Below are 27,591 nucleotides of genomic sequence, written 5' to 3' on the forward strand. Positions count from 1 at the left end.
TCAGGTCAGTAGGAGCTGCTGTTATAGTGAATTGAGATGGGGAGTTTCCTACTTGGCATTGACGAAAGATAGGAAGAACAAAAAAAGAAGAGAAACAAAGGCTGCTTCTCTTTTTTTGGTTTTCTGGTTATAAAATCCGAGTGACACAGAGAGGCATGGAAAGTAAAAGGTCAACTCAGTCTCATAATACAACACTACCCAGTCCTAGTTACGGAAGGAGAGACCCACTCATCTGAGTTTCAGCTCCTTTTGGAAAACAATCCACGCCGTCAGATTTTTCCGAGGATAAAGACGAAGCAAAACTTTGCATGAAATGGCAACTTTTATGGAAGTTTCCGTTTAATGCAAAGCTTTATAGTTGTTCATAAAGTGATCCTTAGCTTTGGTTAATGTAATTTCGTCTCTTATTATCTATCTCCTACCGACTTCAATTTTCTATATTTACTTCAGCTGTATTTTTCTAGAACGTTTGGTTTTCTGCCTTTTTCCATGGCTGCCACTATGGAATCTCTTAAACCATTTTCATGTTAATCACCTTTCTTTGTTGTGTGTCATTTAGGTTATTGATTAGCATACATATATTTTGTACTTTTTTTTCTAGCGGTAGAAGATCTGCCGTTCTTCTACCTCTTTTAAATATCCTATCCTGCAATGAAGAGTTTTCGCTCTTTCAAAGACAAGTTTAGAAGCCAGGGGCAAAGATCAGACCCAGAGTTGAAAGGAGAAAGAAAAGCAGAGGGATGTTCAGGGCCTGACCGGATCTCAAAGTCTTCTTCCGCAGGCTCAGCAGCTTCTCCTCATAACACACCCGAGTTGTACGAAGCAAAATCTCACAATTTGAGGTCTTCTCTTTTTCAGAGCTTAGGGAAGCCACTTGTAATTTCGATCTGCTACATTAGGTTGGCGAAGGCGGCTTCAGGAGCATCTACAAAGGTACAATCAAGCCTGCTGATGAGCCTTTCGAGGTTGCTATTAAAAAGCTTTACACTAATGATTTGCAGCTACGTCCTGTGGTTTCTGTGTTGATTAGTACTGAGTTGCTGAGTTGTAATTAAATATATAGCTGGAGTTGCACACGAATTATGCAGTTTAAAACATTTTGTTAACGCTCAATATTCTTAAAGATATGCATGATAATAGTCACTCACGGCAATTGAGTCAAAATAAGCAAACAAACTAACCAAGTTGTATTGTATCTAATTGTAAAATAAGTTGCAATTGACTGCACTGACATAGAAAACAAAAATTTCTCCTCAATCTGTTAGAAATTGTATTTCTGGGGCTCCTCACGACGTTTGTAATGGGAATTTCTGATAACTATTTTACATAAAAGTTTTCTGTTGCTCATTTCATGCTGCAGTTTATTATCTTCCTTATTTGGGTAGCCTAGCCATAGACTTCAATTAAAGCTGTTTTTTAGAGTTGCTGAGATGATATATATATATATATTTGAATCCTCCCGCCCAAGCTACCAGGATTCTTATACGCTGTTATCAGAATTAATTTGCAAAAATATCAAACCGCACGTATGATTGAGAATATAAAATTAAGTATTTATTGGGTAAAACAAAAATCAAACAAAAATCATATATTCATTTTTGTAAGTATTTAAAAAATTAGTTCATGCTCAAAAATAGAAAAGCTCAAGATATAGTATAACCGAAAAAAATAAAAAAATTCATGATAACTCCCTAAGAAATTACTTGGAATCTTCAATCTTAACAGAAATTTACTTCAAAACCGGCTTCAATAGTGTTTTTCTTGAATATTCTCTAATGGCCCCCTCTTATCTCCTTATTTTTGTCATATATACCTATTAGAATGCCCGAAAAACATAAAAATCTTGATTTTTCGCTGTTCAATGCACAATCCTATGAATTTGACACAGTTTACCACATGCCCATGTGACTCACACAATCGTGTTATCTGACCATGTGAAAAGGTGTAGCCCGTGTGGCTCCTTCAACTTGCTCCAACGCTCCAATTTTCTCTCCTTTTGTTCTCAATTGTTCTATTAAGTATTAAAATATGAATTTAAAGGATTAGGAGTATAAAATGTACAATTAACATCGAATAGTCACCAAAAAACGTGTTAAGAATGAGGTTAAAACATGTTATTTTTAACATTTATCAAGTCTTGAAAGTTAATAATGTGTCATTGGATGAGTTATCAGTGCGAGCAACTATGGAAAAAAATCAATTTGAAAATGATTTTTTTTTGTAGAATAGAAAAACACAAATTTTGAAAATCAAGTCGATTTGTTATATTTATAACAATAAAAATTTTCTCGAAATAATACATGTGCTTTGAGCGAGACGAAACTTAGACATTCTCGACTTTCAACTGAACGATCTTCTCCCTATTCTCATATCATGAATTACTTCAAGTGTGGGCTATTCTCGACAGAGAGACTAGTTGGGAGTCAACCGAGGCATTAAAGCAATTTTGAGACGAGTTGAACCAATTTCATTTTGAAGACGTGACGAGGGTGTTGTGAGAATGATGAGGGAGAATGTCATGGGCCGCAGATCAAAATTTGAGACCCTTGAGCACAAAACATCCCATGGAGGTCAATTGATTAAATGAAGCTCATTTGACCCACTTAAACTGACACGATTCGTGAAACCCATGGAGAAACCCATCTATTTGAAGCCTTTATGGCCCAGTGAAACATTCTAGTAAAACTAGAGTTACTAAAGTAATTAATGTAAATTCTAAGAGGTAAATTTGTATAGAGTTTAAATTCCTTAGGATTCTCATATTGTAGATAGACATTAATCTTAGTTGTTGATATAATTCAATTTGAACCATTGGATTTGAAGGTTCTCAACTATAAATAAAGGCATTGTAATCATCCCATTGTATTTGATTATTGAGTTAAAAAAAGATATTCAGAGCATTTATTCAAACACCTTATCTACATTGTTTTCTTGTGACTTTTTAGTTCTCTCGCTGCTCTTTCGTTTTGAGTTGTTTCCACTATATTTTTCGGTGCCTTACATAATTTTTGTATGAATTCTCATCTTGCGAGTATTTGGCTAACTTAGGCAAGTTTGAAGTAAATAAATCGTCTAAAATCACCAATTTGCCATATTGAAGTTCTAGCCTTGTGACATGCACATGGAAATTACAGATTTAAAATACAAATGTGTTTAAAAATAACATACAAATAAATAATGAAACTATGGTTTGAAACTAATTGATCACAATAACACAAAATTAACAACATACATACCTCAAAATAACAATACTAAAAGCACTACAATTATTTATCATAACATTGTCATCAATTGTGAGTTAGTGTCGAGTTGACTTGTAACACCAACTCAATTAACAACATTATTAATATATACAAGATGGAGATAATAAATTATGCATATTAAAATAAAAATGTATAAAATATATTAAAATAAATTTTTGGTTGAGTGGTAAGTTGAAGAGTTTTATTAATCTATTTGACACGGGTTTAAATCTTGTTATATGCATATTTTTGTTGGTTTTGTTAAAATAAGAAAACTAAAATAATTGAATATTCGAATAATATAACTAATTTTAATTACAAAAGTACATTTCTGTAATTTTTTAATTGAATTGATAAGCCGATTAAAAGTGACACAAACTCAGTAAAGCACTAGGATGAATTAAATTGCAATTCTAACAATATGATAAACAGTTAAACATACAGTGAAGATGGATGATGCTCGTCTGCTGGATGGTCAGTTCTGAACTTGTACAAAAATTTATATTTTAAAAAAATTAATTTTTTAATTTATGTTCACCACATATCACATATCATATTTTGATAATACCACATATCACTATGAGTTTGGCATTGAATTTGTCCAAAAAAATAATACTTTTTAGATTTAATTTATATTTTTTTTAAAAATTAATTTTTTAATTTATACCCACCGCATCTCAAATTGAAAGACAGAGTACCACCATAGGATTTGCTATCAATCTTCGTAACAGAATACAAGTTAAAGTGACAACTAAAGAGGTAAACTACGGATTTAACCTAAAGTTGCAAATTTTAATAGTACGACTCTCTCACTCAAAAGAACAGAAAAGATGAGAAAACATGCATGATTTTCTTCATCGCAAAATCAAATCAATCGAAGTTCACAACAAACACCGAGACTGGATGAGGTTTCACCAGACTTGCGTACCAATACCACCACTTACATATTATTACATCATGATCATCATCTACCTCATCTTTACAAAACTGTAGGAAAAGCAGATATAACTAAACCACAAATATGGATGGTGCCATCACCATCTTCAGCTCTTTGTCTTCCTCTTTGTATGCTAGGGCATTCTTCCCAGCTCTTACAATAATAATTTCTTTTAAAGCCATCTCTTCTCCCATGCCAGGCATGGTAAATTTACAGCCTCTTGACCAAACACCGAGGACTGTAAAGAGATAACAGTATAAAAACACAAACCTATTTGACAAAGTCCCACAAACCACCATCCTCTCGCCGCTATCTCATGTATTTTCAAAACTAAATGAGCCGTTGTTAGTCTCACATGATAGGAATGGGAATGGGAATGTTGTCATTGTTATTAGTATGATGCATTTGCTTTTGCACTGCTTTAACCGCTATTACTCTTGCTGCATTTGCTGCTCTATTAGCTGCAGCAACTGCCTTGTTCACTCTCTCATCTACCTTGGCCACATCATAAGCTTTCTCTGCTGCCCTTCGAGCCTCCTGCGTATCATACCAATGATTATATACATAAAATCAGTCTTGACCAGTCATTTCAGTGTTTCATGATTTGCGATGTCACAGAAAAATGATGGTGACTGTAACAATCATGAAATGCGTTTCATTGCAAAGCATAATTCTTAACCACAAAACAAGCCAAGGAAAATTTTTGCAATAATCAAATTTTAACGAGTATTATGCCTCTCTTGTATGCATTTTACAAGCTAGGGTTCTAAAACTTGGGCTACTCTTGGTACTTTTAAATTGCAAAAAGTGGCTCATCAATTTATCCAACACTAGGTTTGCACCCTGATATTTCACATAATAATCACCCAAGAACATGCAAATATTTTCCTTGCCATGCCAAATCAAACAGCTGAGAAGACCATAAGATGGGACTATCCAAATCAATGACAAGCAAAGTAGAAGACTATTACCTACAACACCAAATACCTCTTCATTGATATTTTAAAAAGGATTAAAAGTTAAAATTAGAGAAGTCAAAGTACCTGCACTGCATTTAGTACTTTTGAATGATAAACAGCTACAGGTGATACTGGATACGTAGAGTTCTGTGTGCTTGGGACATTAAGAACTCCATTTTGCCAATGACCAGATTGTGCTTCCCCATTTCTAAATGTATACATTCCAAGCCCTTGTCTCCTACCCTCATGCCAAGCACCCTCGTAGCAATGGCCATTTGCAAAACAATAGACACCAAATCCGTGCATCTTGTCTGCAAAATATTCCCCAGCATATGTATCTCCATTCCTAAATAGAGGAAATCAAAAGATTCAAATAAAAAATAGTATATTAAATACTAAACAATGATCATGAAGCAGATAGCTGGATATTCTTTAGAATTAAAAAGCACTTCTCACATTGCAAAGGTTCATTTAAACGTAATCATACTACACTTTCTGTACATTGCTTGACCTTCATTTAGATGAAACCTATCTACTATTCAAGCAAACAAAAGGGTTCTCAATCAGATCCAACAATATAGGGTGATCATGCAACAAAACCAATACCAATTTCTAATCTCTACACCCTTATATTACTTCTCAACAAATGGTAGTACAATAAAGCATTATGAAGAAAAGATCATACAGAACCTACATGCATATTCCGACAGCAAGAACCATGGCAAAATAAGAGTGAATCTCAAAATCATCAATTGATAACTAAAGCAACAATTAGAAACAGGAAAATTATTCATAGCATAAACCAGAAAGATGTAAAATAGGAACAAATCAAACCGATCTTTATGTTACCTAAAATGGTAACGTCCAAGTCCATGCTTGACTCCCCATTTGAATTCCCCAACATATCGACTTCCATCCTCACAAGTATGGATTCCACAGCCATGACCCTGCCCATTAGACCACTCACCTGCATAAACATCCCCAGTGTAGAACCTATAAACCCCAAATCCATGCCTAAGGCCCTGCTTATACTGCCCACGATACCGGCTTCCTCTAGCCCACGTTTCCACCCCATAGCCATCATACTTGCCGTCCACCCAGTCCCCCTCGTATCGTCCACTCAAATAATAGTAATAAACGCCGCTCCCTGAACATTTTCCCTTATGAAACTCCCCTTCATAAACATCTCCGTTGCTATAAACCTGAACCCAACACCCCGAATTCGCTCGCTTTTCAGATTTTGGTCGAGACCCAATTGACCAAAAAACAGGCAAATGAGACCTCGAGAGCGAAGATGATGGCTTGAGCTTAATTGGAAAAGAACGGGCTAAGAACAAACGAATAGAAGGAAGTCGAGGGAGAGCGAGGTTAAGGGAAAAAAGCAGTGCAGCGGAGAAAGCGAAAGCGGATAGGAAGTCAAGTAAAAAGGAGTGGCTTGGATGTGAAACTAGGAAATAGAAAAAAGGGAGAGATAGAAGGAGGATTAAGCGTAGATGAACCCGGAGACAGCGCAATTGCTTGAAACGACGGAGAATCCGATAAAGGAAAGATTTAGCAGCAATGGAGAAGGAAAAAAAGGAAGCGGCATTAGGGGAACTGAAATGAGGGGGCGACGTAAAACGGTACAAGGTCGGGGTTTTTGTGAGAGAAGGCGTTTGGGTCAAAAGGGGTCTCTTGTAAGGCGTCGGCGAAGAAGAAGGTGATGAAGAAGCAGGCGCAATTGCGTCATTTTGGGGAGGGTTCTGGATAACTATCTGAGGGAAAACGGAAATTGGCGTCGCTGTTGTATCGGAAAGCTGATACACACTATGATGGTAATTAAAATGTTGCAGGTGATGAGATGGAAGATTATGATGATGATGTTGGTGGTGGTGATGAACCGTTGAAGGTTTAGGATTAAAATCGGAAGAGACGCCGCTGCTTTCTTTTCCGATCTGAACTTCCGATTTCTTCTGATGCATTAAATACGTGAAAAACAACTTCCCCGAAACTCACCCTTTTTCTCTAAAAGAAAAAAAATTATTTTGCTTTCAATCAAATGGAATAAAATTTCAAATATTTCTTTTCCTGGGTTTTCCCTTTGTTTGTGTGCAGTGGAGTGATTTTCTCTTTTTTCAATCTAGAAAAAGCCTCTCTTGGAGAAAATGTTTTCCTTTTATGTATATCTTATAATCCTTTTTTAAAAGAGCAATGCTTGCGTGGAATTTATTTATTATGCTAATCCATCCTTTTAAACCATTACACACTTTCTTATTTTTCCTTTGAATTTCATCCCTCTTACCCTATAAATGTTCTTCTTTTTTTTCTTTTTTTTTTTCTGTTACGACAATCTTAATGCCATAATATATATTAATTTAATATTTTTATTTTTAAAATGTAATTTGTTCAATATTTTTTTTAAAAAATATGTTAAACATACTCGGTCACGAAATTATTTCTAAACCGACTTTGAATTTTTAAAATTTCTAATTATTTCCTCCTATATTTATTTATTTATTTTATTATTTTACTTTTGTTGACTAAATCAGAGGAAGAAAAAAACGATTACTTTGGGTTTGACGATTGATTTCATTCTTTTAATTAAACTAATACATTGGCTTGAGTGAGAAGCACATAAATATGGTTTTGTTTTTTTTTTTAAGGTAATAATATAATTTCGTTGAATCTTGATTTCTAAATAGTTTTCAATTTTAAAGCATAACGTATCCTCAATTTATGTATGGATTTTTCCATTTAAATTTGTCTTATTTAATTATGTGATTTATGTTCAAATTTCTTGATTGTATTTTATAATCATTAATTTTGATTATAATTTTTTAAATATATATTTTTTATAATTGATAAGTAAAAATAAATTTAAGAAATCAAAAACTGAATCAATGATATTTGCAATGTTTCTGGTTTATAAGATTGAATTAAATCGAATTTATTCTCTATTTAATTTTAATTTTTTATAATATAAAATTTGTATTTAAAATAATTTTTAAAAAATTATATAAGAATTATTGATTATTTTTATTTACTTCAAAAGCATTTATTTTGGAAATAAAATCCCAAAATTAATATAAAAGCTAAAAATTAAATTCAATGAGAACAATTTTAAAAATCTAAAAAAATCCTATTTGTAACTTGAAATAAAATGAAGGAAATGTGGGAAGCCCCGACTTCAATTGGGGAGAATGACAAAGGTTTAAACCTACCAATAACATGAATCAACGTGGCTTCACCCAATTTATTTAAAAAGAAAGCCTTTGTCTGTAATTGGGCCTAATCCAAACAGAGCAGAACTATTTTGCATTTTCGCCGCCATCATAATATATAAATAGAAACATCCTTATTTTGAATGTTGTGGAATGGAGTATGGACATACGTTTTGAAAAGTATGAACGAATAATAAGAGTCTAGATGAATTTGTAATTTGAAAAAAAAAAAGGGGGGTTGATGGCATGAGATTGAATGAATGATGATGATGAAGAAGAAAAGGGTTTTTTGGTGGATATATTGTTTTAGAATGGAAAAGGAAATATCAGTATCACAATAAAATTGAATTGTATGAATCAGCCGAAAGCTTTGATCAAGTTAAGTACAAATAGTTCTTCTTTTGGGAGTTGGGACCTATAATTCCAAAAAGAAAATTACCATATGTTTCCAGACTATTTGAAAATGACATGCCTACTTACACTGCTACAATAGCATTTCTTTTTCCCCAAACTGCTACATGCTTTTCATCATGTGGTTAACCAACCTTCAAACCAAAAAGAATTGAGAAATAAATAAAAAATAAAAAAATTAAGGGTTATTCAAGATTAAACTTGAGATCAATGTCCTTTTGTTATTTCACTTATGATTAAGGGGTAGAATTGAGTTGAAAACTTGAATATAAATGCTTTTGTTGTTCTGGATAACATAATTTTTAAGAGGTAGTGAAAATATGACTGAGGAACCCACGTGTTGAAAAAGTTGGATAATTTTGTCCAGCCCTCATCTTTCCATAACGCAAAATGAAGTCGTTTTTGGTTTCTCGGCACCATCGGGCAAACAAACATAACCACCCGAATTTCCAACTAATTGATTATAATATTGAAGAGGAAATCATTTTGTAAAATGACTACTTTTTTCCCCACTTTGTTTCACCTGGAAAGGATATTATTTGTTGTAAATCATGAATTATTCAGAAACAAAATACAATGCAAATTGTAATTCATATGACTCTTTGACGGTATCTTTTGATTATTCCATATTTTTCAAAGATGGTGAGTTTATGCACGCTGCAGCGCCGAGGGATAACATGAGCCTGCCATGTCCGTAGGGTAGGAGTATGTTGCCAGGAAGCAGCAAGCGACCAACACATAAGTTACGCAATGAAGGAACGATTGTTTGTCCACGCGGTCAGGGGAAAACCAAAATTCATACCTACTCTATAGTCTAGGATGGTAAGGGTTTACCTTACCATTACTACTGCAGTGCAAATGCACAATAAAGAAAGAAAACACGTTGCTCAAAAACATGGGGCTACTACACCTGCAACTGAATATAGCTATCTTTAGGGAATACATTCAGAACAATCCTCAACCCACGATTAAAGGAACACGCTTACAAATGCTCTGTTCAATTCATTAATAAATTCTAGGGTAGATACATAAATATTTGTGCTCAACTAACAGGGCCATGTTTCATTGCCATTTAAATCCTCCTACCAATTCTTTTTCTCTGCACTTCACTTCCTGCATGTTAGGGCATCCACGGCAGTGAAAGAATCACCAGGCTATGTGAAAATTGCCTGCTACTGTCCATCCGGCTATAGGGGATCTCAGCTCAACTTACATACTGCTTGCAGTTACTGTATCACATCAGGGCTTATGGATCTTGAAGCCAAAAACTCTTGGGATGTAGTTTTGGGTTGGCTTTTGTGGCATTAGGTGTCCATATGTCATTAGAAAAAGATGTGGAAATGTTGTTCCAAAATATGCTCCATCAATATCTTGTTAATGTCAAAGAAAATTAAGCTGTAAAACAAAAGTAATAACATCCATGATAAGGTTAAAAGCAAATAGGAATAACTAACAAGTCATACCAATTGCTTGGTTCCACCAACCCAGAGATATTGTTAAAGTGCATTTCACAAGCACGGGTACCTAGCATCTCATAACTTCATAATGTCCATTCATCCAAGAAATTCCTTGAAACTTTACGATTCTACAAAATCCTAGCGGTTTCATAATTTTTGGGATGGAGCAGCGGATATATTCACACTGCATAGACAAAATGCAAACATAGCAACAAAGGAAAATTATAGGGTTTCTCCCGCTAAAATAGGCGCCGGACCAGTCCCACAAAATCCATCATCAAATATAGATACAGAATGTGATAAAAAGCCAATTTCATTTAGGCAAAGCACGCACTGAAATACATACATCCAAATAAAGCCAATAATGATTCCCATGATAGAATTAGCACAAGTCACCAATCACCCTCCTAATCCTCTAGAAAATGATCAAAATGAGGCCTAATATGATCTACGAGATCTGATGATAATCCATTCAAATTATAAGCAATTTCATAGCTTTACTACTTGGGGGCAAAATTGATATGCAAGGACAAGGAAGGCAGTTCAAAACACAAGAATGACCGATTTCAATAAGATGTAAGTAGGATGTCCGTCAGATGTCACAAGCAAGCGTAATATAGTTAAGAAGTCAATCTATAGGTATTTTAGTTCTAAAACAAGTAAATTTGTTATTCTCCATTAAAAGCCTGTAAAGTTGCAGATGAAATTAAAAAGGATACTGCCTCGATACTTGGATCGAGGATAATATGTATCTTCACATTTTGGACAGTAGATTTTCACAGTACTTGAACGAGGAATATCTGACTGGCCAACTGGAAGACAATGTTGTCCACAGCAGAAAGCTCTTGGGCATCTCCCAAAATCATAGTTTTTGTATTTCTCCAACTGAAACAGAAGTTGCAAGTAACTTTGTAAACAAGTTATGACAAAGTCAACAGAGAGCAAAAGAAAATACTGAATAAATAACAGCAATTTTACCATAGCAGACATTCCCTTGCTAGTTAATATGTAACGGACATGTATAAGACCATACAACATCTCAGCTGCCGATTCAACCAATTCATTCTGTTCTTCAGTGAACATATCACCTATAAAACCCAAAAGTTGTCTACTTAAGAGCAAGAGTCAATGTGCATGGATGATTGACGAGTTCATATAAACAACAGTACCCTCAGTACACCACAGGGATGATGCATATAAACAATAAAAAGCAGAAAAAAAGTAGGTAGATATAGATAATAGCATTATAAATGCAAACTACATGGTCAGAAATGCTATTGAAACACAAACTTTGAAACAACTGCAATAATATGTTTCCTAAATGCACTCAGAGTGACATTTCTGGTGTTCAGATTCTGCAGCAATAGCAAAAATTCAAAAGTATAGTAAAAAAGGCTTTTGACAATGAGAAAAACAGAACATCAAATAAGGTTGTGCATTCTCCGTATAGACTACTATACAAGTCCCAGTCAGAAGATAAGACATATAACAAGTCTAGTAATGGGTAATGGCATATAATCAGATTAACATTCAGCAAGTTACAGAGTCAGTCAACATTCGTCTTAATGTGGGCCATAAGTAACCAAACAACCAAAATAAATTTGAATGCCTCCCAAAAAAACTTTTATCCACCATTTTAAATTCTTTCCTGGCGAAAATCCTCATGAAGGCCCAAAATAGCATACTTATGGACTTATGAATCGAAGAGGCAAAGAAATCTGTTAAAGACTGGTTTGAATTTGGAAAATAATATCATCTCTATGAGTGAATATCAAATCAATCAAAATTCATAATTTCATATTACTGCATTACAAAAGTGCTTACCATGGGAAGATTCAACATCCAATATTAAATCGAGCGCATAGTCATAGTACGGAACTTGACTGCTCAACCCACAAAGATTAAAATCATCTTGGATGTAGTCATCATCAACTTCACAGAAAAACTCATTGCCGCGCAAATTGCAAAACCATGAGATCCAAGATGTGCCATCTCCATCAGAACCACTAACATCTGATTCTTCACTATCTGTTTCAGACTCCTCTGCAATCAAGGACAACATTAACAGATAACTGAGAAGAACCTTACGTTTAATAGTTTTCTTATCAATCATGATTGATGACCTTGATAGTCTATGCCTTGTCTTAGGAAAAACATATCAAGAAGGAAAAATGAAACTACATAGAAGTATAATGAAATAAAACCTACTTTCAGTAGGCCAAGATCCCAATAATTTGGCTTTAAAAATGCACTTTGTAAATGGATGAGGTTAAGTACGAAATTCTGCAAATAATCATACTTAACAAAGGAATTAGTATTTAAACACTTTTCACATACAAATACACCAACATATCACCTCGGAGCTGCCAACAAATTCTTAAAAACCTAGATCCTACCAAATCAAATTAACTCGAAAATATGTCAATACATCCTCAGCAACATACGATTCGTCACATATTAATCAAAAGAAAGTGACAGGCAAGTAACTAACCATCACATTTGGCTTTGGAGAGAGGTGCAGTGCGTGAATCACGATGGTCAAGCTGGGCTTTACCAGTGGAAGTTGAAGGAACGGAGGATCTTTCTTTGTCTTTTCTGTTGAAGCCCCTCGAAGTGGATGGAGACGACTTCTCTAGATGCTTGTCCAGCACATCGTTTAATCGCTTCCGATCAAACGGTCCTCCAACAAGCTCCGATTTCGAAGACCCTCCTCCTCGATCTCTATGACTGTACATAGCTTTTATTTATTGTTATTATTTTTCACCACCCAAATTCCAATGGCTATTAATGGTTAAAAAGTTCAAGCTTGCACTGCGGGGAGAGTGAGAACCTAGAATTGAGAAATAAAGGGGAGGGGGTTGCAGGTCGGAGGAGGAAATGGCGGCCGTTTTCTTGGAGAAGTGAAAAAGGAAAACGAGGCTGGATTAAGCGGATATGAAGGATGAGAAGCAGGTGACGTAGGGCTGAAGACGGAGAAAAACTAGGGTTTCTGAATACGAAAGGGAGAAACACGAGCTCCTCAAGGTGCTCCCTCTCTGTCTCTCTTGTTTTCTTGCCCTTTGCTTTGCTGCGGCTGCCTCCGTAATTTTTTCCCATTTCGGAATTCATTTCTCGATTTTTCTGGGATTAATTGCACTTCACATCCTCGAATTATGGTTCGCATTTTAAACTCATCGCTGGACTCCAAAATGTTCTAATTAAATCCCAATATATTTGTATAGTATCAATCATGTCCTTCAATCACCCATGCATAAATGGTAATGCGAGCTCAAATCTTATGCGGATTAAATTGTAAATCTTATTAAGCAAATAACTTAAATTTGGTGTGTTAAATAGAAAACTGGATTCCCTACGTTTTATTTGCACCGTTTTTAAACTTCCTAAATCCGAACTAATAATAAATAATGTTCATATATGCTTATTTAACCCTAATTTATGGTTAAACTGATAAAAAAATATTATAAATAATATTCAATTTTATCCACCATAATTTATAAGTGAAGTGATAGAAAATAATAGTATAATTAATGAGGTACATTTTAAGAAATACTGTTAAGGGATATGTTTGATATGTGTGTTTTTGACATGTTTACTAATTTAAATAAATTGTATAATTACAAATTTAGATTTTCCTCGTAAAAAGAAACCAACTGTTATATGCCTCATTCTTAAAGAAGTATCAAGCTGCCAATTTCCTTTTTAAATTGGTGTCGCACCATTTCTTTTTTTCATTATAGAAATGTGGTCTATCTATTATGCGATTTAATATTGTATCATAATTTCGTCTTTATATTTTTATTATATTATTAGTTACTACAAATAGTTAATATAAATATTTTTTTAATAATATATTACTCTGGTTCTTTTCTTCTTTTTCTTTATAATAATGGTTAAATTTCACATTTGTTCCCTCTAATATGCTTAAATTTAATATATAATCTATATATTTTAAATTTAAACTTTATTGGGTCTTTATATTTTTATAATATTTTTAAGTAGTCCAAATAGTTAATATTGTTAATTTTCCAGTTAAAACTTTATGTAGTTATATATAATTTTTTTAGGTTCAAAAATATCAAGAGAGGGTGAATTGGTATTTTAAAAATTTCTACAAACTTTCCTAAATGATAAGAAAATGGAAAAAATTTTGAATAATTCAATTTATAGTGGTTTGACCCCAAGTGTCTACCCCTACTGCCTTGGTATAATTTAACCAGGGATTTCCCAATTCGCTGCACTTGAATTATTACATTTTAAGAAAAATGTATAACATTTATAATTCCTATCTTTTTTTCTAAGTTAAAATAGAACATTGCTCTTATTTCCTTAAGTGTGCTATTTACAACGAAGAAGTAATGAGCAAACTAACAATAAACCTATAGTGGGCATGTGTAAATTTGAAACTCTAAATACATGATTTGATAGTGATAAAAGATATTATAATAAGCTATCAATGAATGTGTACAAGAGAAAATGAAGAAAATAAACAATTGAAGGTTTTTCTTTTGATTTATTTACTCAGATATTCATCTATTGTATTTTAAATTGTTCTTGATGTGTAGATATAACAAGGAAAAAATGTGTGATCGTTTACAATCAGTGGAAGCATTGTAAATAGACTTGTATCGATACAACTCACGAGATGTATGGGTAGAAGTAAACTTGTATCGGTAGAAGTCCAGTGGACTTATGTCGATAGAAGTCCCCTTAAGTATCGGTCGAAGTTTGGAGGAATGCTTGAGGTGCTCACTGACATACTTCTATGAGTAAAACTTCCTCCTAATATCAATGCAACTTCCTAAACTTGTGCAATTTTAGTTTAAAACACTTAAAAATATTTTGGATTGACTCAAAAGACATTTAAATAAATTAAAACACATTTCAAACATGTTTTTGAGTACTTTTTCAAGTTTTTGAAATGTTTAATAAAATTTTCAATAATTATTTTTATCAAATGACTTAAGAGATATAAATAAAATTTTATATTAAATGTTGCTATATCAAAAGTTTGGGACATCAAAGCTAACAAATTTAAATACCCTAACAATGCGTTTGGTTGGCATGAATGGCTATCCCATTCATACCTTATTCAACGCAACAATTTTATTCTATTGTTTGGTTTAACTGAATGAGTGAAATGGCCGGGTAATATTATTGTAACACCCCCTACCCGTATCCATTGTCGAAATAGGGTACGAGGTATTATCGGAGTTTACTGAATATTTTCAGATAATTCTGAGTCATTTATTATTCATATTTTGAAAATAATTATAACGTCTCTCTATTGGGCCCTCCAAGCCCAAAACATACATTAGAAACCAACCGGGATAAAATCGGGATCATAAAAAAAATTTCGCAAAATCTTAAATTATATTTTCATCTAAGTACTTGTCATTTCAATGCTTCTTATAATTAAACATGTTACTATTCAATCAATAGCTTGGCACTTGTCTAAGCGTCAAACAACAACATTGTTAGTATACTTGCACATATTTCATATAAATTCAACATTGATATACCTATTTCCTCAACATATCACATTTGAGTTCAATAATAGTTTCAACTTACATAATTTCCTTGTATTAACATATCAAAGATATTATGTACATGTCACAAAATATATTATTCTCTTACTGTTTCTTCATAAGCATATATCATTCATTTCGTTATATCAATATTTCATGCACCATCATTTCCTTATATTTTATGTATATTTATTTAGGTAATAGTTCGTATTAAACTTAACATAAATTAAATTCCATGTACCTATACTTATTTCATTTATCTATCTTCTTAATTATTTCATACAACTATTTTGTACATATATTTCCATATGACCAATTCTTGTAAACATTTCACACAACCATTTTGTATAACCAATTCATATAATCATTTGTCATCTGGTATATATTACCTGAATATTAGTTGTTCAGCAGATATCTTGGCATCTCTCTTCCACGATCTTATTTATCTTCGACATGATGCCATAGTATCTTTCAACTATGGTTTTACTAGTTTTCTGTCATGTTGCCATGGTATCTTTCAACCATGGTCTTATTTGTTTTCCCGTCATGTTGCCATGGTATCTTTCAACCATGGTCTTATCCATTTCATGTTACGTTGCCATGGTATCTTTCAACCATGGTCTTACACATTTCATATCAGGTTGTCATGATATCTTTCAACCATGGTCTTACACATTTCATTTCAGAGAGCACACTCCCGCAAACCTCATCTTTATAGTGAGATTACCAGTCCAGGCTAAATCCCCTGTAATATAAACTCATAGAGTATTACCAGGATTACCAGTCCAAGCTAAATCCCCTGCAACGACAATTACTCTAATGAGCTTGGATCTGAATTACCAGTCCAGGCTAAATTCAGACCCTAATTCGGATTACCCATCCGGGCTAAATCTATTTTTTACATATTCTTCGGGAGAGCTATATCAGAATAGGATCACCCGTCCGGGCTAGATCATTTTTACCGTCAATTTCTTTTCAGAGATCCATTGAAATTTCCTTTCATTCAACCGGGATTTCTTCCCCTTTTTATCAAATATATCAATGTTTCATAAATTTTCATACAATGAACTTTCAAATCATATTTACATCAATAACATACATTTCAAGCATTTAAGAATATAATTCAAGTTACACGAACTTACCTAGCGAAATTACAGAAATATCAAGATTCAGGGGCATTTTGGTAATTTACCATTTTCCCGATTTTCATTCGATCTTAAATTGACAATTTCATTCAATTTATTAATTTAGATAATAAAACAATTCATTCCTGTAACACCCCTTACCCGTATTCGTCGCCGAAATAAGGTACGAGGCATTACCGGAGTTTACCGAATTAATTTTTTTCGTTAATACGAGTTAAATACTATTCATTTACTAAAATATGTCATGACGTCCTTTAGATGGGCCTCCAAAGCCCAAAACATACTTCGAGACCAAACCAGAATTAAATCGAAACCATAGGGAATTTTTCGCAAAATCCCAAAGTATTTTTTTTGTTCTATATAACCCCTTTATAAATATCTAACCTTCCCTGCAAATTTCAAAACCGAGACCAATCCAACAATCAATTTGATACCAAATTATACTTCTATTATAATCATACTATTTAACATATTCATCATTCTTTACATTAATGTATATTCATTAAACAAGTCTTAGCATTTATATAATCATCAAACCTTATACATACAATATAAATCAAAAAGGAAATTTACAAAAGCTACCGGAGATAATCTGGATAGTGTGATCCTCTGTGTTGATCCGATCCTCCGTATACTTCCACGTCAATCTACAAGAGACATTGAATACACTCAAGTAAGCTTATAGAAGCTTAGTAAGTTCATAGGCATAAAACATAAATCTTACCAAATATTTATACACTTATACAATATACACAATTATTAAGTTCATCTGTCAACCACAGTCATTGGTGAGTTCCCTTGTATAAACTTACTACCACTTATCCATTTCCTTTAATTCTTTTAGGCCCATTTGTCACATATCATTTTTTAACCAAATTAGGGAACGGTTACGGAAAATTGAGTACTTCACTCTCACTTTGTCATAATATAACTATGGTCTTGCGTATGATCACTTATCACTTTTTGAAGTCATAGTCCTGTCACGGTCTTACACTGATCGCATTTATCACTTGTCACTGATCAGATAAGTATAGCTAAAACTATCACTTATCACTTATCACTTGTCATTGATCAGATAAGTGTAGCTAAAGCTACCACTTATCATTTATCACTTGTCACTGATCAGATAAGTGTAGCTAAAACTACCACTTATCACTTATCACTTGTCATTGATCAGATAAGTGCAGCTAAAGCTACCACTTATCACTTATCACTTGTCATTGATCAGATAAGTGTAGCTAAAGCTACCACTTATCACTTGTCACTGATCAGAAGTACTCAAATCCGATGTTCCACTCAATTTGATCATTTATTCGATTTTCGGGTTGTTATTTTATTCTCTATACATCAATAAATATATTTCATCATACATTATATAATTCATAAAATTAACATATAATCATTAAACTTCAACCATATGAACTTACCTGCGTCGATTTACAAAATTTGTGAAAGTTCAGGGACTAATCAGCTACTTTTTCTTTTCCTCGACTTGCTTCGGGTTCTCGATTTGCAGTAAAAATATGAAAAACCAGCTTAATAAAACCTTCTATGGTGTTTTTGCTAATGAGAATGCAGAAAAATAATGAGAAATCTAGATAATTCCACTTTAGTCCTAGCTTTATTAAGTAAATTTTGTAATATTCTAATTTTGCCTTTAATTCATCAATTTTCCTACTGATTTCATGCCCTTTCCGTCCAGCCCAAATAGACCTTGGGTTTATTTGCCTTTTAAACCCTATTTATTTTATCATTTAAGCTATTTAATCATTTTCGATAATTTTACATTTGTTACAATTTAGTCATTTTTATTCAATTAACTATCAAAACTTTAAAATTTCTTGACGAAACTTTAATACTAACTTATTAATACTCCATAAATATTTATAAAAATATTTATGGCTCTTTTTAAAATTTTCAAACTCTCGATATCTTGTTTCCGATTCTAATTTTTTTTAAATATTTATTTCTAGTACACTATTCGTTATTTCAAAAATTTTCCTAACTTCACATTTAACTTATATTCACTAAATTATTAATATTTTCTACTCATTTGTCGGATTTAGTGATACCGAATCACTATTTCGACACCACTGAAAATTTAGGCTATTACAATTCTCCCCCTCTTAAGAAATTTCGTCCTCGAAATTTGTTACCTGAAAATAGGTTCGGATATTGTGATTTTATTGATTCCTCTGTTTCCCAGGTTGCCTCCTCCACACCATGTCGATGCCATAACACTTTTACTAACGATAACCGTTTGTTCCTTAACTCTTTAGTTTCCCAAGCTAGAATTTTCACCGGTTCTTCTGAATAAGTCATGTTGGGTTGGAGCTCTATTTTTGTATGAGGAATTACATGTAATGGATCTGATCTGTACCGTCTCAACATTGACACATGAAACACATTATGAATCTTTTCAAGCTTTGGGGGCAAAGCCAATCTATAAGCTACCGGACCGATTCTTTCAATGATTTCGTACGGCCCGATAAATCGTGGGCTGAGTTTTCCCTTTCTAACGAACCGCAAAACTTTTTTCCATGATGACACTTTCAAAAATACACGATCACCCACATTAAACTCTATATCTCTTCACTTTAAATCTGCATATGATTTTTGCCGATCGGAGGCAGCTTTTAAACAATCTCGAATAATACGAACTTTTTATTCGGTTTCCCGAATCAAGTCCACTCCCATTAGTTTCGGTTCACTTAATTCAGACCAATATAATGGAGTTCTACACTTTCTTCCATACAGAGCTTCAAATGGTGCCATTTTAATACTAGTTTGATAACTATTATTATAAGCAAATTTGGCTAAAGGTAAATACCTTTCCCAGCTGCCGTCAAACTCAAGTACACAACACCATAACATATCTTCTAAAATCTGAATCACTCGCTCTGACTGCCCATCTGTCTAAGGATGAAAAGTTGTGCTGAAATTTAATTTAGTGCCCAAAGCCTCCTGTAATTTACTTCAAAATCTCGAAGTAAATCTCGGATCCTGATCCGAAATAATAGATACTAGAACTCCATGTAATTTCACAATCTCAGAAATATACAATTCCGCTAACTTCTCCAATGAAAAATTTGATCTGACTCGAATAAAAGGTGTCGACTTTGTCAATCTATAAACGATAACCCAGATTGAATCTTTCTTTTTCGGAGTCACAAACAATCCTGATACAAAATCCATCGTAATGTGTTCCCACTTCCATTCAGGAATCATAATAGGTTGTAATAAACCCGTTGGTACTTGATGCTCTGCTTTCACCTGCTGACAGATTAGACATTTTGCAACAAATTCACAAATCTCTCCCTTCATACCAGGCCACCAGTACATTCTTTTTAAATCGCAATACATTTTTGTACTACCCGGATGAATAGAATACTTACTATTATGAGCTTCAGCAAGAATATCATTTTTCAATTCTGAATTATTCGGAACACAAATTCTATTACGATAATGCAACATACCACCATCATCAATGCTATATTCTGAACTCAAATTATCCTGAACAGTTTGTCGTTTCAGCACTAGTTTCGGATCATCACTCTGTAATTCACGGATTCGTTGAAGGAATATAGATTTTGCTTTCAATTCTACTAATACTGAACCATCTTCATTAACAGATAAATGAACATTCATTGCTCGAAGTGCAAACAATGATGATTTTCGGCTAAGTGCATCAGCGACCACATTAGCTTTCCCCGGGTGATAATCAATAACAAAATCAGAATCTTTCAATAGTTCGAGCCACCATATTTGTCTTAAGTTCAGCTCTTTCTGTGTCATCAAATATTTCAGACTTTTGTGATCGGTATACACATAACATTTTCCCCATATAAATAATGTCTCCAGATTTTTAAAGCAAACACAATCGCAGACAACTCTAAATCATGGGTAGGGTAATTTTTCTCGTGCGGTTTTAATTGCCGAGAAGCATATACCACTATTTTCCCCGACTGCATTAAAACACAACCCAAACCATTTAAAGATGCATCACTATACACAACATATGGTATACCTGATTCTGGCTGAGTTAACACTGGAGCTTCTATCAACATCTTCTTCAATTGATCAAAACTTTGTTGGCACTCTTCAGACCATACAAATTCAACATTCTTCTGAAGTAGTCGAGTCATCGGCAAAGCAATCATTGAAAATTTTTTAACAAATCGGCGGTAGTATCCCATTAATCCCAGGAAACTCCGCACTTCTGTTACGTTCTTTGGAGTTTTCCAATTCACCACTGCTGACACTTTACTTGGATCTACTCGAATTCCTTCAGCTGAAACAATATGACCTAGAAATCTAACCTCATGTAGCCAAAATTCACACTTGCTGAACTTTGCATACAACTGTTTGTCTCTCAAGGTCTGTAACACACTTCTCAAGTGTTGTGCATGATCAGGCTCGGTCTTCAAATAGATCAGTATATCATCAATAAATACAACCACGAATCTATCCAAATAAGGTTGAAAAATTCGATTCATCAAGTCCATAAATGCAGCAGGAGCATTAGTTAAACCAAATGGCATTACCAGAAACTCGTAATGACCATATCGAGTTCTGAAGGCAGTTTTTGGCACGTCACATTCTTTAACTTTTAGCTGATAATACCCAGATCGAAGATCTATTTTTGAAAACATAGCAGCACCTTTCAACTATTGAACAAATCATCAATGCGGGGCAAAGGATATTTGTTCTTGATTGTAACCCTATTTAACTGTTGTAATCTATACACAATCTCAACGAGCCATCTTTCTATTTCATAAACAAAATAGGTGCACCCCAAGGAGATGTACTCGGTCTAATAAACCCCTTATCTAACAATTTTTTGCAACTGAGTCTTCAACTCTTTTAATTTCGTCGGTGCCATTCTGTATGGTGTTATGGATATTGGAGCTGTTCCCGGGATCACATCAATCACAAACTCAACTTCACGATCTGGCAGTAAACCCGGTAATTCCTCAGGAAACACATCAGCAAATTCATTAACAACTGGCAACTATTTCAACTTTGATTCAGAATCCCGAGTATCAAGAATATAAGCTAAATATGCTTCATTACCCTTTCATACTAGCTTCTGAGCTGAAAAGGCCGAAATAATTTGGACATTATCTTTCATATTTCCAAACTCAGCTGAAATCATTTCTCCTGTCTGATTTTTCAAATCAATTCGTTTCTCTCGACAGTCCACTACAACATCATGTTTTGTTAACCAATTCATCCCCAGAATAATATCAAATTTCCGAAAGGGTAACAACATCAAATCAGCAGGGAATTCAGAGCCTTTCACTTTCAGTGGACAATTACGACATATTAAATTAACCATCACACTTTGACCTAATGGATTAGTAACTTGTATATCATAATTAGTGGACTCAACAAATAATTTCTTTTCATATGTTAGCATACTGCAAATATATGAATAAATAGACCTAGGGTCTATTAATGCGTAAACAGTAACATCATAAAGATAGAAAACACCAGCAATTACATCAGGAGTCGTGGCCTCTTCCCTTGCTCAAATGGCATAGGTACGTGCTGGTGCTCTATTCTCTGATTGACTAACTGGTTCTCTCATACCCGAACGGGTAGCCCATGTAGCACTGTTCTGGCCCAAATGTCTACTTCTTTGGGGAGTGGTTCTCTATATCTCTTTCTGATCCACTTCATCTTTTTGCAGCTGGGGACAATCTCGAATAAGATGATCAGTAGCCCTACATTTATAACAAGCCCCCATCTTAGTCCTGTATTCACCGAAATGATGTCTTCCACAATATTGACACTTAGGTTGGGGAGTATTCTGAACACTGCTCACACTTGCTGCAGGTCTATCAAATACCCTGAAATCAGATTGTCTTGATCTACCTCTACCCAATCTTTCCGGCACTGATGTAGTTCAACTAATTTCTTCTCTAGATTTCTTCACTGGCAAATCTGAAAATGACTTAAAAGATCTCTTTTAAATAACTCTTTATTTTTTCGATCTCGCTGCATTTTTCTGTTATATACTTATTCGAGCTTTTGAGCACGGTCTGACAGAACAACGAACTCCCGTATTTCGTTACCCCCAATCATCATTCTAATCTCATCATTTAACCCTTCTTCAAATCTGATACACATTTCTTCTTCAGTAGGTACAATGTCTCGAGCATATTTGCTGAGGTAGACAAATTCTCTTTCGTATTCAGTCACTGACCTATTTCCCTGCCGTAGATCAAGAAATTCTCTATTTTTCTTGTCTAGATATCTTTTGCCCACATATTTATTTTTAAACTCATTCTGGAAAAATTCCTAAGTAAGCTTCTCTGCAGGTACTACAGCTTCCACAGTTTCCCACCAGTTATATGCTTCTTCTTTTAACAATGAGACAGCACATTGTAGATAATCCTCCGGAGAACAAGCCGTTTGTTTAAAAATTCTTACCAAACTTTGTAGCCAATACTCAGCTTTTACAGGGTCATCATCTGATCTCCCTCGAAATTCCTCAGCTCCAAACTTCCTAAGTTTTTCAATCGGATAACGTTTACTAGTTTCAATTATTGAATGAGGTGGAGGAGCAACCGGAGGTACCACAGGTGGTGCAATAGGGAGAGGAGGTGGTTGAGCCTGACTTCTTTCTTGTATCATCTCTTTATACCACTGATTCATAACTCCATAAATCATATTTTTAAGTTCTCGCTCTCGCATCATAGAAATTGGAATATCACTACTTGTTCCTTGTTCAGAAGTTCAGAAGTCTGCACTCTACTGTTAGCTTCCTCCTTTTCAGTACGTTCAAGTCTATCTGACATCTTTATAATCGGAGAGTATCTATAAAAATGACAAAGATTAGATCGGATCATACGCATCACACTATCACAGATTTATATGGCATGTATTTCTAAACACTTTACACATAACACATGTTCCGATAACCGGCTAAACCGGGCTCTAATACCACTAAATGTAACACCCCTTACCAGTATTCGTCGCCGAAATAGGGTACGAGGCATTACCAGAGTTTACCGAATTAATTTTTTTCGTTAATACGAGTTAAATACTATTCATTTACTAAAACATGTCATGACGTCCTTTAGATGGGCCTCCAAAGCCCAAAACATACTTCGAGACCAAACCAGAATTAAATCGAAACCATAGGGAATTTCTCGCAAAATCCCAAAGTATTTTTTTTTTGTTCAATATAACCCCTTTATAAATATCTAACCTTCCCTGCAAATTTTAAAACCGAGACCAATCCAACCAACCAATTCATTTCAATCAATTTGATACCAAATTATACTTCTATTGTAATCATACTATTTAACATATTCATCATTCTTTACTTTAATGTATATTCATTAAACAAGTCTTAGCATTTATATAATCATCAAACCTTATACATGCCATATAAATCAAAAAGGAAATTTACAAAAGCTATCGGAGATAATTTGGATAGTGTGATCCTCTGTGTTGATCCGATCCTCCGTATACTTCCACGTCAATCTACAAGAGACATTGAATACACTCAAGTAAGCTTATAGAAGCTTAGTAATTTCATAGGCATAAAGCATAAATCTTACCAAATATTTATACACTTATACAATATACACAATTATTAAGTTCATCTGTCAACCACAGTCATTGGTGAGTTCCCTTGTATAAACTTACTACCATTTATCCATTTCCTTTAATTCTTTTAGGCCCATTTGTCACATATCATTTTTTTAACCAAATTAGGGAACGGTTACGGAAAATTGAGTACTTCACTCTCACTTTGTCATAATATAACTATGGTCTTGCGTATGATCACTTATCACTTTTTGAAGTCATAGTCCTGTCACGGTCTTACACTGATCGCATTTATCACTTGTCACTGATCAGATAAGTGTAGCTAAAACTATCACTTATCACTTATCACTTGTCATTGATCAGATAAGTGTAGCTAAAGTTACCACTTATCACTTGTCACTGATCAGAAGTACTCAAATCCGACGTTCCACTCAATTTGATCATTTATTCGATTTTCGGGTTGTTATTTTATTCTCTATTCATCAATAAATATATTTCATCATACATTATATAATTCATAAAATTAATATATAATCATTAAACTTCAACCATATGAACTTACCTGGGTCGATTTGCAAAATTTGTGAAAGTTCAATGACTAATCAGCTACTTTTTCTTTTCCTCGACTTGCTTTGGGTTCTCGATTTGCAGTAAAAATATGAAAAATCAGATTAATAAAACCCTTCTATGGTGTTTTTGCTGATGAGAATGCAGAAAAATAATGAGAAATCTAGATAATTCCACTTTAGTCATAGCTTTATTAAGTAAATTTTGCAATATTCTAATTTTGCCCTTAATTCATCAATTTTACTGCTGATTTCATGCCCTTGCCGTCCAGCCCAAATAGACCTTAGGTTTATTTGCCTTTTAAACCCTCTTTCTTTTATCATTTAAGCTACTTAATCATTTCCCATAATTATACATTTGTTACAATTTAGTCATTTTTATTCAATTAACTATCGAAACTTTAAAATTTCTTGACGAAACTTTAATACTAACTTATTAACATTCCATAAATATTTATAAAAATATTTATGGCTCGTTTTAAAATTTTCAAACTCTCGATATCTCATTTTCGATTCTAATTTTTTTAAAATATTTATTTCTAGTGCACTATTCACTATTTCAAAAATTTTCCTAACTTCAGATTTAACTTAAATTCACTAAATTATTAATATTTTCTACTCATTTGTCGGATTTAGTGATCTCGAATCACTGTTCCGACACCACTGAAAATTTAGGCTATTACAATTCCCTTCAATTTGGTCATTTTTGACATTTTTATAAAATTGCCCCCTGAAGTTTTACTTTTATTCAATTTAGTCCTTAAGCCTAAAACATGCAAATTAGCCATGCTAGCTGGATATTCATATATATTTTTCCTCCTCCTCCTCTCCATTCCACATCCTTAATGTATATAACACACTTGTAAGTAACATCATCTATAATTTTTATTATTTACTTTTATGAATATTCAAGTTGTCCATCTGTGTCATAGTCACTAAATTATTTATATCTAAAGCTATAGAACTCCAAATTAATATCCGATAAATTTCCATGAAACTAGACTCATATATATTCTTACCATAAAATTTTCATAATTTTTGGTTTAGCCAATAATTACAGTTTATTCTTTAAAGTTACCCCTCTTCTGCTGTCTGACAGTTCTGACTCTTCTTCACTAAAAATTAATTATCTCCTCGCACAGAATTCAAATGATATCCCCGTTTATTGCTATTGAAAATAGACTCATTTAGGATTCTAAACATATAAATTTAAGCCCCTAATTATTTTTATTCAATTTTTTATGATTTTCCAAAGTTAGAATAGGGGAACCCGAATTCATTCTGACATTGTCTCACAAAAATTATTATATCTCATGATTTACTAATCCATTGCTTACACCGTTTCTTCTATGAGAAACTAGACTTAATAAGCTTTAATTTCATATTTTGTTCATCTTCTAATTCGATTTCTACAATTTATGGTTATTTTTCAAAATTAATTTACTGTTGCTGTCTAATATTGTTTTAGTGCAAGCTGTTTATTACTATTTTTCCCTTAAGCTTTAATAAATAACAATTTCGTCCCTACCCAATTAGCCTCTCAATTGAGCTGATTTTTCTCAATTAACACTTTATTCTATCACTTTAAACTACTTTACAACTTTTGGAAATCATAATTTCAGCACTAGACTTTGATTCCAACATTTTCACAATTATGTCCTAAAATTAATGGAAATTAATTTTACTAACTTAATTCATACTCTATTTCTATTCAAGTTCCATCCCAACTCAAATTTAACTACTAAATTTTCAGCTTATTTAACTTGTTTCAAAATTTCCTCAAATTAGCCCTTCAACATAAAACTTATGAATTACTTTACAATTTAATCCTTATTTCATTTCTAACTTGAATTTTCATCAATTTAACCCTTATTTCATCATTTTACTCAACATGAACATTATCTAGAAATCTAATAACTTTCAAAATATTAACTTAATTTCATCAAAATCTTATTCCAAAACTTCTAAAACATCAAATTTAAGTAAAAATGGTTAAATTGACTTACCTATTAAACTTTCAAGCTTTACACCTCCAATTTTCCCTTTTCTTCTTTCTTTTCTCTTTTTCTTTCTTTCCTTCCCTGCTCTCTGTTTCGCTTGCTTTGTTTCTTCATTTTCTATCCTTTTTCTTTCTTTATTTCCTTTTTTTTTATATATATACACATATGTATTTATACTTAAATAATAAGTATTATTTATTTATTCATGTGTATATTATTAGTACATTTGTATTCATTTATAACCATACATTTGTCATTATTTAATATATTTATCATATAAAATCTTATAAAATAATTATTTAATTAATAAATATCTTTTATAAAATAATAAATATTTATTTAATATCTAATACATGTATTACAAATATATGTATTTTTATCAATACACTTATATATTTTATTTACTATACATTTGTCTTTATACTAATTTATTTATCATATAAATATCTTATAATATAATTATAATATATTAATTTAATAATATTAATTACTAATATATATATTATAATTAAAATCTAAGTGAAAATCTTAGATTTTTTATTTTTTTTACTTTATATGCCGCCTCACTTATGCTAAATGGCATAATTGC

The 27,591-nt window shown here is 33.1% G+C and overlaps 2 protein-coding genes across 2 annotated transcripts; both read right to left on the reverse strand.

The window, feature by feature from the left end:
* Nucleotides 1-4,073: 4,073 nt before the first annotated feature.
* Nucleotides 4,074-7,322, reverse strand: LOC107910878 (uncharacterized). Its single transcript, XM_016838802.2, has 3 exons — nt 5,988-7,322; nt 5,223-5,484; nt 4,074-4,716 (listed from the first exon to the last, which is right to left on the reverse strand). Exons 1-3 carry the CDS (start codon nt 7,097-7,099, stop codon nt 4,531-4,533), a joined length of 1,560 nt encoding a protein of 519 aa, XP_016694291.2. The 5' UTR covers nt 7,100-7,322; the 3' UTR covers nt 4,074-4,530.
* Nucleotides 7,323-9,632: 2,310 nt separating this feature from the next.
* Nucleotides 9,633-13,386, reverse strand: LOC107911854 (putative casein kinase II subunit beta-4). The gene is made up of 5 exons (XM_016839803.2): nt 12,698-13,386; nt 12,031-12,249; nt 11,185-11,294; nt 10,926-11,091; nt 9,633-10,119 (listed from the first exon to the last, which is right to left on the reverse strand). Exons 1-5 carry the CDS (start codon nt 12,939-12,941, stop codon nt 9,989-9,991), a joined length of 870 nt encoding a protein of 289 aa, XP_016695292.2. The 5' UTR covers nt 12,942-13,386; the 3' UTR covers nt 9,633-9,988.
* Nucleotides 13,387-27,591: the final 14,205 nt, after the last annotated feature.

This window comes from Gossypium hirsutum, chromosome A11 (assembly GCF_007990345.1).
Source record: "Gossypium hirsutum isolate 1008001.06 chromosome A11, Gossypium_hirsutum_v2.1, whole genome shotgun sequence".
In the NCBI taxonomy this organism is placed as follows: Eukaryota; Viridiplantae; Streptophyta; class Magnoliopsida; order Malvales; family Malvaceae; genus Gossypium; species Gossypium hirsutum.